Source organism: Pteronotus mesoamericanus, unplaced genomic scaffold (assembly GCF_021234165.1).
Source record: "Pteronotus mesoamericanus isolate MK-2021 breed Mesoamerican mustached bat unplaced genomic scaffold, CSHL_Meso_final contig_173, whole genome shotgun sequence".
NCBI classification, from domain to species: domain Eukaryota; kingdom Metazoa; phylum Chordata; class Mammalia; order Chiroptera; family Mormoopidae; genus Pteronotus; species Pteronotus mesoamericanus.
Genome location: NW_026555072.1, coordinates 5675417 through 5688784, shown reverse-complemented (window position 1 = coordinate 5688784; position 13368 = coordinate 5675417). Strand labels below are relative to the sequence as shown.

General features: G+C 39.1%; 1 protein-coding gene across 1 annotated transcript in view; it reads right to left on the bottom strand.

Annotated features, from left to right (window-relative positions):
- The window catches only part of EFHC2 (EF-hand domain containing 2), a 224145-nt gene that overhangs the window by 88090 nt on the left and 122687 nt on the right, over positions 1–13368 (bottom strand). The window contains exon 11 of the mRNA XM_054566327.1: positions 11479–11609. Within this exon, the coding sequence (XP_054422302.1) occupies positions 11479–11609 (131 nt within the window). The remainder of the gene's footprint in view (positions 1–11478; positions 11610–13368) is intronic.

The following is a 13368-nucleotide window of genomic DNA, read 5'->3' as shown; positions in this document are numbered from 1 at the left end:
TTTTATCTTTTTTATTTTTTTAACAATTGCTTCATTGTTTAAAAAAAATCAAAGAATGAGGCAAACTCTATTAACAGCTTGGCATGTAGCCTGCTAGGATTTCTTCAAAGGATACACAATCCTTGAAATATTTATATAAATATGCATGCACATATAATCTTTAGATATTTGGCATAAATAGGATATTATAAAGACTCCTGAGTTTTGCCTTATCTACAAAACAGTATGACACATATATATGTAGCCATTAGTGCTATTCACCAACATCTGGTTTCCCTTTTTCTTCTGAACATATGGATGGGGCCATGTGACTGGTACTCACCAATAATTTAAGAGAGTAAATGATATGTATTCCTTCCCAGCTTAGAATTTGTTGGGCTCAACCCTTCAAATTTCTCTTCTTTCTCTGGCACAGTAATTGGTATTCAAGGTAGTGGCTGTTTTGTCAGCTTTAGTTCCTGAGCGGCTAACTATGAACAAAATTCCCCCAGACAAGAACAATGGATACAGAGAACAAGCAAGAAATAATCCTTTGTTGATATAATTCCCTGAGATTTGGGGTTTAGCTGTAACTGCAGCATTACTTAGCCCATCCTGACTACTACATTAAACATTTCTTCAGGTATGTATTTTTGGTCTATTTCATTCTTCCTCATGGCACTGTCTTAAATTAATGCAACAGAACATGTTGTACTATTTCCCTACTGTTGGGTATTTGATTTTCTTCCCAAATTTTTGCTATTATAAAGTTTGTTTCAATAAATATTGTGTGCACACAATCTATTGCAAACCATTTGTCAATTTTTTTCTGAATAAAACGTTTCTAAATGCAAAATTAACAGGTAAAGTGGTTTAAACATTAGACATGATGCTGCCAACTGCCCTCCAAAATGCTGAACCAATTTAAATTCCTATTAATACAAAGTGAAAGTGCCTGTTACCCTATGTGCTCACCTGCATTCAGTTATATGATTCTTTTAAAATGTTGCCAATATAATATTCCATGAAGATTATATTTCATTGTTGTTTCAGCTTGTACCATTATTAGGGTTCTTTTGATAAGTTTAAAGGCTATTTGTATGTCTTCCAAGAACTGTCTGTTCCTGTCCTTAACCCATTTTTGTCTGTTGATTTTATAGGTGCTCTTCATAAATCCTGAATGTTAATCCCCTAGTTCTTATATCAGCTGTAAATATTTTCTCATGTCTTTGTTTGTTTATGGTATTTTTTATAGAGAAATATAAATTTTTCCTGTAGTCAATACAGTCAACTTTTCCTTTATGGTTTTTGGAAAACTATGCCCTACCACAAAATAAACATGTATTCAATGTTTTCCAATCAGTTGTCACTAAAACCTTTATTAACAATCCATTCTTTCTCCACTGACTTGAAAAGTTCTATATATATCTTACAATAATGTCCATAAACGGGTCTTTATGGACTTTAGTTCACTGATATTTTAGTTTATTCCTCTACTAGTACATTTTGATATTTTCAAATAACTACAAACTATATAAATTCTAGTACCTAAACTTCAATATTCTTTTTCAATATTTCTCCATCTCTTACTTTTCTTGAGAAACCTCAAAAATCAATGAGCCAATTTCTCTTCCCCTAAACCCATGAAACCAAACCAAATCTACCAACAACAAAAACACATTGTAATTCTGATAGGAATTGCTTCAAATCTAGATTTCTGCAGATTAAAAATTTTACAATAGTATCTTCACAGAGGTATAATAAACTTTTGAAATAGTATTCATTTTAGTCTTACACATTTCTTGTTCAGTTTACTCCTATTTCATGATTTTTGTTGCTACAGTGAATAGTATCCTTCATTACATAACATTTCTTTACCAGTTATTATTGCTTTTTATGTAGTTTTCTTGTATTTAGCTACTTTCCTGAATACTCAATAGTTCTAACCATTTTTAAATGAAGTCTTTTGGATTTTTAGATACACAATCATATTCAGGTTCTAATTTAAAAATCAGTCCTCAGTTCTATTTTAGGCTCTTTAATCAGCAATTCCTAAATGCCTATTTCCACTATACCTAGGGGTAAGAAAATAATGGGATTTTACAGCTGGAAGGAACCTTATAATGATCTAATCCAAGGGTTACCTAGTCAAGTACTTACTAGGGTATGCAGGTAAAATAACTGGGAGAAGGTATAAGACAATGATGAATTGTAGAGACTAGGAAATGAAATGCAGAGAACAGGCTCTGTCTGAGTTGGGTAGCTGCCACTCACCCCCAACTGGTTGTTGCCATGGGGAAATGTAGGTCCAGTTTCTACTTTTCAAGAAGTGCCAAATATATAGATTTTTACATTTAAAATACTAATTTTAAAAACATTAAACAAAAGCCAAACAAAATACAATTGCCAGCTTTCAATCTAGGAACTTGAATCTAATCCAATATTTTCATTGAAGGCAATTTAAACTCAAAAAAGGTATATCAGAGATTGCCAAAACAGCAAAGTGTATGAGAAGGCTTTGTATTTTGTTTAACTGCTTGGCGGGTCAGGTCAGTATCTATAAAGTGCTAAAGCAGGCAAGCATTTTGTTTGGTTTGGTTACAAACAAGAAGTTTAGTCTCTAATATCAACATTTTATGTTCCCTGCTTGGTTCATCTTGGCTTAGATTTTCTATCGTGGCAAATGAAAAGGGCACCTTTTAATTCATCCTTCTGTATTTGGGGAAATTCCTACATTATGATTCCCATTACCCCAACATGGAAGTCTCAGTTCTATTTCCCAGCCTTCCTTGCAGTTGGCAACATGCAGGTGACCCAGGCTCTACAAATCAAGGGCGCTTAGGTGAGATTTTGACTTAGAAGGAATTAACAGACAAAAAACAGCTAGGGTTGGGCCACATTTGGTGTCAGAGGGGTCCAGTTTTCTGGGGTAGCAAAGGACATAAAGTTGCCAAAGCAGTGGTAGCAATGGCTGCACTAAAATTGAGTTCTTGGCAACAGTGCAAATGCAGCAATGAGTCGTGGGTGGTGCAGTGGTAACAGAGGCCATTTTCTCATCGGACAAGTTCTACAGCCCAGTCTGGGCACTGTTCCTAGAATTTAGCCTCAGGCTTATTTCTCCAGCCCTTCCAAAGATACTGTGAACTACCCAGGATCCTTTTAATAAATTCCTTTTCTGCTTAACTAGCCAGAGATGATTCTGCTTTTTAAAATTAAGCTCTCACCAACACAAACACCATCAGGCAGTGACAGAATCAAATTTAAGATCTCGGTCTTTTTGATTCCCAAGCCAGCATTCTTTTTATGACATCATACTATTTATATTTAATGCTTTTAGGAAGGTTCAAAATGTTGTTATTTTAAAAATGTATGCTGAAGTTTCCATCTCATAGATATGCTATGAACACTGTCAAAGTGTCTATTTGGTTCTCAAGAATAAATGTTTAAGTGCTTCTGCAATTTTTTTTATCTTTGTTTCTGCCTTTGTTCATATAGACTAATAGACTAGTGGCTTCCTTAAAAGATGTTAGACAGCTTACAATAAAAATACCAATAATAATGTACACAGAGTAGTTCAAACAAAGATAGAGCAAAACCACATAAAAGAAGAGATAATTGTCCTAGATAAATAAGGATGAGATCATCACAATGTTCTAAGCAGTAAACTTACAATCTTCTTCCTTGAAGCAAAGGACAGTAATAAGGCAGATTATATTAATGCTTCCCAACCTTGGTTTGGAAAATGATGCTTATTTTCCACCTTCATGGCCTCCAAGTTTTTAAAGAGTTCCTTCCAACCTCATTTATTAAAGAATGTTTTCAATGACCTCATAATGGGTAAATATATAACTAACTGAAATACTAAAAACAGAACATAGATCCCTATTACTACTTTTGGTGACACCAAGTTGCAACTATTGATAAAGGGGTTTAATTTTCTACTGTCCGCTATGCACTACAGTGTGATAAGTTAGAACTTTCTATACATTATCAAATTTAGTCATCAGAACAGCTGTATGTAGTAGGTATTAATAGCCTCATTTTACAGGTGAAAACATTGTTGAGCAACTTATTCAAAGCCACCCAAATGACAGATCTGAGATTTGGATTCAGGTCTGCAAGTCCAAAATTGGATCTATTTGTGTTATGCTACCTCCCTCAAGAAAAGAATTTTAGTCTTACAAGAGAGAATATTTTCTCAAGGATCTAAATATTAGTAATTTATTACATGAATAGCCACAGGAAACCTCCTGACCCTGTGGTTAATAATGGGGATCTGAGGAAGAACTGCATAATAATTCACTACATTCACTGAGGCCTGTGACACAATACTGGAGGTATCTGGGAAAGATACAAGGGTGGCCTGGGCATGAACCCTGCCCTCTGAGAGGTCCACCCAGGTGGGGAGAAGAGATGAGCACACAGTAAATCAAAATACACACAGGCTACATGGGGTGGTATCATACCTGCTGAGTGGATCAAGGTTTGGGAAGGTGGAGAGAGGGAGGGACTAGCCACATCTTCCTTGGCATGGGGCTCTCCCTGCTGCTGCTACTTCCTGTGATTCAGAGTTCAAGGCCCACAATGAGAAGCCTAGCCCTGCCCATGGTCCCAACTGCCTAGCTGCCAAGCCTAGTTTCTGCCCTGATCCTTGTTTAAATCTGTCTGTCAGGTCCCTGAGGCTCTGAGTACGCCTCTGCTCTCTTGGATAATAATCAATGGCTCTCATATAGGCCAATCTGACAGACCATGAAAAAAATGGTCCCAAAGAAATAGGTACAGCCTAGAGGCAGAACTAGTGACCGCGACAAGACAGAAGAGAAATATTCCTTCATCAAACTGCCTCTTTTTCCCTACTCCCTGCATTCCCTCAAGTCAATTTTCTAGCAAAGATCTCAGGAAGGCCCACTTAATAATCCATTATCAACCCTGGCAACTTAGGCAAAGATAGTTTATTAGCTCCTGCTCTCAAGGATTCCCTGAGAGAAGGTGCAAATCTCTGAGAAGAAGAAAAATGGCTGGGGCTTGGACCACTGCCCAGAGCAGCAGGTCAAGTCTTTGAGCCCCCAGATATATACTGAGGGTGCCAGGTCTGTAAGCAGTGGAGAGTCAGAACCACAGAGGTAGAGCCCAGAGGCCTACACTGCAATCCTGCCTGTCTGCCTATTCTACTATTTTAATGCATGAATTTGTAAATGGAACATTTTAAAAGTGTATTTATAAACCTTCATTTTAATAGTTTCAAAATGTCAGTGCCTGGAATGGACCTTAGAGACCACTATATAGAAAAAAGAGTGAGGTGCAGGTAGGTAAATTGAGTTGCCCAAGTCACTTGGCTTGGGAGGTTGATGCCTAGCTCTCCCTGACTCCCATACAGTCAGAAACAGATTGCCTTTCCCCAGTGCAAGGTAATCAATTATTTACTTGTTTGCTGCAAACTGTAGACTGAATGCTCCTTGAGAAATAGGATCATTCATTAAATTATTCAACAAACATCTATTGTACCTGGCAGGAGCCAATTGTGGAGGCAGAGAAATAAACAAATAACTCAGCAGGAGGTACCAATGAATAGTAGATGAAAAGCATTCAGCATGATGTTTGGCCCAACATAACTATTCAATGAATGATGACTTCTAGAAATTCCTTCTTCTAGTGAGATGGAAATAAGGAGAAGGTATAGGCAAAGGTTAGACCATGACCAAACTCACATGAAACACTGAACGGATGGGATTTGCCCTGAAGACAATGAGGAGCTGATGCAGGGTTTAGAGCAGAGGAATAACCTGATCAGATTTTACGAAGGTTACTCTAGGAAAATTTTAGAATATGAGAGTTAAGAAAAAGAGATCAGTTACAATACTCTTAAGGAAGTCTAAGTGGACAGTGATAAAAAGCTGAACTGCAACAGTGAAGCTGGAGATGAAGAGAAGTAGTTTAAGCAGAGCAATTTCAAGAGTTTGGGAGAGGTCAAGATAGGAAAGAAGAGAGAGACAAGGCAAACCCCGGCCCAGGCCGTAGGGAGAAGTATGGTGGTCTCTACTAAGATAGGGTTCCCAGCTACAACTTTATGGGAGAAGAAAATGAATTCAACTCAATGCAACTTATTTTTGAATGCCTAAGGGACACCAAAAGGGGAGATGTCATCGAGCAGCGATCCCCAACCTTTTTGGCATCAGGGACTGGTTTCCTGGAAGTCAGTTCTTCCACAAATCAGAGTTTAGGAGGGGAAACAGGAGGTGGAGCTCAGGCAGTAATGTGAGCACCATCCATGGACCAGGAAGAGGGGGATTGGGGACCCCTGTCCTAGAGGCATTTATATTTTCAGGTCTATAGTTCAGGAGAAAGGTCAGAGCTTGAGAAACTAATATGGAGAACTTGGTCTTCAGCTTCCAGCCAGAGCAGTTAGGGCTGGATAAAAAGTAGCTACTTAACAAATATTTATTAACACCCTACTATCAGCCAGGCACTGTGAAAAGTGGTAACGCTAAAGCAGAAAATAAGAAAGAGAAGGTCCCTACCCTCAAAGATACTACATACTGGTGAGAAAAGCCAAAGTATTCATACATACATATACAAATACATAGAAGAAAAATAAGCTAGTAGAAGTGGGAAGCATAGAATTATAGGCTGTGGTGTGATAGGGACTGGCTATGTAGTTCCTTTGCCTTCGCTCAGGGAAGAGCATGAGGAGAAAAAGAGAATGCTGAAGACCATCAACTAGGGATCAATAGTTACAGACCAAAAAATAAGGTACAGTACCCAATATGAGCATGTCATATGGAGATGTCTGGTTTACACCCTCATCTGAAAACAATTGCACCACCTCCAACCAAAACCCCTAAGAATAATTCAAGCAGTTTGTTATTACATTCAGGAACTATGATGTACACAGCCCAGTGCTGAGTCAAGTTCCCTGCCCCTCAGAAAGTTCATATTCTAATAAGATGCACACAAGTACACACACACCAAGTAAATAGATATCTATTTACCTAGATATCTAAGTAAAGTAACTGCAAGCTGTCATAAGAAAAATATTAGTGACTTCTGGTCAAGATGGCAGCATAGGTAGACATAGTTCACCTCTTCACACAACCACAACAAAATTACAGCTAAAATATAGAACAATCATTGTTCAGAACTGACCGAAATTGAGTTGAATGGAAGTCTGTTGAATGGAAGTACAAAATTAAAGAAACCACACCCATCCAGACTGGGTGCAGACACGGAACAGGCTAGTCCCACATCCACGTGTGATGAATAAAAATTCAGGAGGGGTATCTCGAGAGTGAGGAGTCCCAGCCCCACGCCTGGTCTCCCAGCCCAGGGTTCCAGTGCCAAGAAGATAAGTCTCCACAACTTCTGGCTGCCAAAACCAGCAGAGATTGAGTCAGTGGAAGAAACTTCTGGAGCCCCCAAGCAGTTCATCTTAAAGAACCCACACAGACTCAACCTACTCAGACTCACTCCCTCTGAGCTCCTGCACCTGGGTAGTCACTTGAGAGGCACCAGCAGTGGCAGGGGGAGGCTGAGGTGTCTGGCATCAAGGTGAGCTGAGGCCATTGTCCTTTTTCTGAGCCTTCCACCCACAGAGCTGGCATACTGGTGCTCTATCTAAGATTCCATCAATCTGGCTTAACACTGTTTGACCAACATTGGAGATCCCTAGAGACTCTTCCCCACCCAACTTATGGGCCCACCGAAGCTGCTTTTCCATATGAATGGCTGGTCTTGACTCATGCTTCACAACTTTCTAAATCCTGTCCCACAAGCAATAGCTGGACTCAGTGAGCCCCAGGCCCAGAACTAGCAGCTAGATTCACAGCTTGGCTTTGCCCAGAAATCTCCAAGGCCAGCACAAGTAGCAGCCATCAAAGATTGCTTCATAACTCAGGCAGGATGGCCCAGGGCAAAACACAGGTGAGGGCTGATCCTGGCATGCACCCCCTGGGAAACCCCAGGGGCCACTGCACCCAATGGATGCCAAAAAGCCACGTTGGAGCACTACCACCCTGCCTCTGCACAACTGATCCTTCAAGGAGGGTGGAGGCTGGTGATAAGTGATCACACCCAATCCTTGCAGCTGACTGGCCTGAGTAAGTCTTCCCATTGATCTGCCAGTAGCAACCAAGGCTCAACTACAAGAGGAGAGTGTACTCAGCCCACATGAAGGCACATCTTGGATACCCAGCTTGGGTGATAGGCGAGGCTGTGCTACTGGGCCCTACAGGACACCTACTACATTAAGCCACACTATCAAGACACAGAGTCAAAGAAGCTATACCTAGTACCTAAAAACACATGCACAGAGGCTGCCAAAATGAGGATACAAGAAAACATGGCCCAAATGAAAGAACAGATCAAAACTCCAGAAAAAAAGCTAAATGAAATGGAGATAAGCAATCTATCAGATGCAGAAGTCAAAACACTGGTTATTAGGATGCTCAAGTGAGGACATCAGAAGCATAAAAAAGATCAACTCAGACATGAAGGATACACTGATTGAAATAAAGAACAATTTACAGGGAAACAATAGTAGGGTCGATTAAGCCAGGAATCAAATCAATGATTTGGAACATAGAGAACAAAAGACAACCAATCAGAACAAGAAAAGAGAATCTAAAAAAATGAGGATAGTGTAAGCAGCCTGTGGGACAACTTTATGCAACCCAGCATTCATTCCATAAGGGATGCCAGAAGAAGAAGAGAAAGAGCAAGAAATTGGAAATCTATCTGAAAAAAATAATGAAAGAAATCTTCCCTAATTTGGCGAAGGAAATAGACATGCAAGTCCAGGAAGCACAGAGTCCCAAACAAGATGGACACAAAGAGGCCCACCCCAAGATACATCATAATTAAAATGCTAAAGGTTAAAGATAAAGAGATGGGAAGGGGAGTGTGGGAGAATAGGGGAAAGGTGAGGGGATTAAGAAGTACCAAATAGGTAGTTGCAGAATAGCCATGGGGCTGTCAAGTACAGTATGGGAAAAGGAATAGCCAAAGAACTTACACACATGACCTATGGACATGAACAAGGGTGGGGAGATTGCCTGAGGGAGTGGGGGGGTGCTGGGTGGCAGGGGACAAAGGAGGAACAATCAGGACAACTGTAATAGCATAATCAATAAAATATATTTTTTTTCCTTTTTTTTTAAATGTAATTTTTTTAAAAAAACTAAGTGCCCGTCAGTAAATGAGCAGATTAAAAAACTGTGGTACACTCACACAATGGAATACTACGCAGCAGAAAGAAAGAAGGAGCTACTACCCTTTGTGACGGCATGGATGGAACTGGAGAGCATTATGCTAAGTGAAATAAGCCAGGCGGTGAAAAACAAATACCATATGACCTCACCTATAAGTGGAACCTAATCAACAAAACAAACAAGCAAAATATAACCAGAGATATGGAAATAAAGAACAAATTGACAGTAATTGGGGGGAAGAAGAAGGGGGATAACAGTGGAAAGAAGGGGAAGGGTCAAGTCAAGGAACATGGATAAAGGACCCATGGACAAAGACAATGGGGGGAAGTGTTGAAAGTGGAAAGTCAGGGGTGGGTAGGGCAGGGAAGAGTAATGGAGGAAAAATGAGGACAACTGTAATGGAACAAAGATTTAAAAGATTTTTAAAAACTAAAAAAAGGAAAATATAAACAAGGGAATAAGTATAACTGAGTGATCTACTTTATGTAGAAGAGTCAGATAATCCATCTAAGGAAGTAATATTTCAGCTGAGTCCTAGAGTTTGTCATGAAAAGGATAGTGATGTGGACATTCCAAGCAGAGGGAACTTCATGCACAGAGGCTTAGAAGCAGAAAAGAGCTTGATATGTCTGACAAACTGAGTGATAGTCAGCAAGGTCTGAGGACAGGGCTGGATAAGAAAGGATGAAACAGAGAGTCACATCATTGAAGGTCCCGCCAGCTGCAGTAAAATGTTTGGATCTTATTATAAGAATGATGGCAAGTCACTGAAGGGCTTTTCAAGCCAGGCATGACCTGATATGATTTTCATTGTAGGGAATTTCTGGCCAGGACAGGGACTAAAGATCATGAGCTGGTTGCTTCTGAGCATGCAGGCCTTGAAGCCACCTTCCAACCAGTGTTGTGGTCCTTTATTCCATAAGTAATTAAGGTCAGGCCTCCATCTGTGGAGCAACTTTTCCTCCTTGGATCTCCTGCCTAGCCTAAGTGGTTCCCCAGAAGCCCCATAAACTAAACTGTTTCCAATAGAGTTTGCTAGAGTGTTGGCAGAACGGATACTTTGGTAAAAGGACACAAAATAATAAAACAAAACCACTCCCTAATTTCTGATGGAAATTTTTCTACTCTACTGTTTACCATTAGTCCATGGCCCGAGCAGTTGTCTTTGTTCTTTACTCATCTCCATTTATTTTGAAAAAGGCCTTGAACGTGTACTACTGTGAACAATAACAAAGACCTATAAATTCTTATTGATCCCAGAAGGTTGGAAATTCTAAACAACAAAAATATGTCCTCTGAATGCTTTTCTCAAAAGAACATTTTAGAAAAACAAAAGAGATTTGTTAAAACAACATATGAGCTTTTGGGACACTTGCAGCCTCATGAGGGGCTCTGGTCACCACGTACTGATGCAAGAGGTGACTTCGGGCACAAAATTGGAAAGACTTCCCTGCCACCTTCTCCTGGGCTCACTTCCTCATTTCTCAGCCCACATCTTGAATGCATCAAGCTGAATTTCCTATACAGCTTTCAGCCACAATTGTTTTCAGGAGCCAGAATTCTCAGCCTAAAGAGAAATTCTCTTTGTCTTCCATCGATGATTTAATTTACATTCTCCTGAACACTCAATTCACTTTGTTTCCAAGCTAAGAGAAGTCTCACAATTGTACTAGACCCTGTTTCTGCTCTTTGGAAATTTGCCTAGGTCAGCCACTGGACAATCCCTTCAGAATTCAGCTTTACCTTAGAGAAATCTTTATTGTTAATGATTTCTTATATTTCTCTAACTACTGTCATGTATTTTCCCTCAATATCTATATTCTTATGTTTTTCAAATTACACAGATATGTGTGAGCATATATATACAGAGTGATATGCATATATATTGCTTTTTCTGATAATCAGTAAAGTTTCTACTCTTTCCCAACTGGATCTCATTTTTAGGGACCTGTCTCTCCTTTGTTGCCCAGATTTTGGAAGGGTGTGCTTAGCTCTATTTTTTTCTGCCTTTCTCACTCAGATGCACTCTTCCTAGCATTCACTTGATTCTTCAACACCATCATTCACAAGACAATGTGACGAACTGACTCTCTATGTTTTTGTCTCTCTGTTCTCACCTATAAACTTCTTCAATATGCAAATACATAAGAACTTACTAGAAATAGGCCAAACTTGACTACAAAGTAATATAAGTGCAAAGAATTGTCAATTTCTAAAAAAATAGTATGTAGTATTAAGAAACATTAAGAGCAATCTTTATAGGAAAACAGATTATTGTTAGCAAAATATGGCTTACCTGAATGTATTATAATCCACCGTCTTTGTTAATTTATAGTCAGCAGCCCTAAACACCTGCTTGATCTCTGTGGATTTTGATTTTTCGTTTTTCAGCTTTTGTAGGGCCAGTTCAAGGTTGCTAAAAGGAAACTGGGGGTGGGGGGAGAAAGGAAAGATTATTTAAACATGCCTGAGACATAGGGAGCCCAATCTTTCTGATGGCCAGAAGAGACTTCACACTGTGAACCTAAAATTAGATGGGCATGTCTTTCCACAGAGATAAACACAAAGAAGACATGACTAGATTTTTTATCTCTTCAGTTAGGGCTTTAGGACTAGGAGTGATATTAGGATAAACCCAGACCTGAGAGAAAAGAGCTAAAGATATGGCAGGCCACAGGAATCAGAAAACAACATCTATTTCTGACTCTGCCTCCTCCTTTTAACACTTAGACATTGGTTTAATATATTGGGAGACCCTAATGGAGAGGAAGCGGTTTCAAAATTAGGTAAGTGAACCCCTATTTTCTCCAGATATTTCGAGTGAGCCCCTAGAACTGTTGGTCACCATATGATGCAATGAGAAGAGCAAGACCAGGTGTTAAAGGTCCACACACACTGAAATACCATTGCATTCCTTTTCCAGACAGCCCTCAGTTTCTGTCTCCTACTCTATGATTTGGTTTTTGACTCTGTAAGAATACTCCTCATTCAATCCAATAAAGCATATGGTTGTAAACAATTACATACAAGAGCTAAAAAATTAGAAGACTAAATATGAAAGTAACATAGATGGTAATTTAGTATAAAGCCCTCACTTCTACCATGGGGTTTGGCACCTACTGCAGCCCCCATTCCCTCTTTGTTTTACATTTCCTTTCATCCATTTCCATGATAGTATCTACTAGCTCTTTTGAAAAGAATCCTCAGACTAATATTAATAGCATATTAATCTTTCTCTGTTTAAAATGTCCCTGTTAAGGGCAGTTTTTTAAAACAATGAAGCTTTCACTTGGGATGCTGATACTTGGTAATGTCCTACCCTGCTTTTAGCTTTCTGAAAGGAGAAAAGCCCTTTATAACTTAAAATACATATATTCATTATTTTTTATATATTCATTATAGTATGTTAACTGTAATTGAAAAATAAATTTTAAAAACACATATATTCATGCTATGCAAGGGGGTTCTCAAAAACTCAAAATTATCTTCTGGAGGGTGGGCCCCTTGAGAAAAAGGCTTCCCCCGCTAGGTGAGTGTTCTAGGAACCCATCTGTATCAGTTACCAGCAGGCATTGTTATAAGAGGCTGCTTCTGGCTTCAGTGAATTTTTTTTTTGAAGACTCAAGGCATTTGTCCATTTCATGATGGCTGATTTATGAGCTCACCTGCTCACACTGGCTGAGTGCTCAGGAGTTTTTGACCAAAAAAGCAGCATGACCCTTGTGATCCACCTGCCTTATTCACCCAATCTTGCCCTGAGCAACTTTTTTTTTTGTTTCCCACAATGAAAAAAGTCCTCAGAGGGAAACATTTTTGCCAATGTGGAAGAGATTAAACAAAAAAAAGGCAGAAGCACTAAAAGGCATCAAAATCGATGGGTTCAAAAACTGTTTTGAACAGTGGGAAAAAAACACCTCAATAGGTGAATTGCATCAAATGGAGATTGCTTTGAAGGTTACTGTAGTTGAAACATGTAAGAATATATACACAATTTTTTACAAATAAATTTCAGGATTTTTTGGTCCCCCTTTGTACAGCATGACCCTTGAACAACATGGGTTTGAAGTGCAGGGGTCCACTTCCACATCGGCTTTTTTCAATAAATACTGCAAATGTATTTTCTCTTCCATATTATTTTCTTAATAACATTTCCTTTTCTTTAGCTTACTTTATTATAAGAACATAG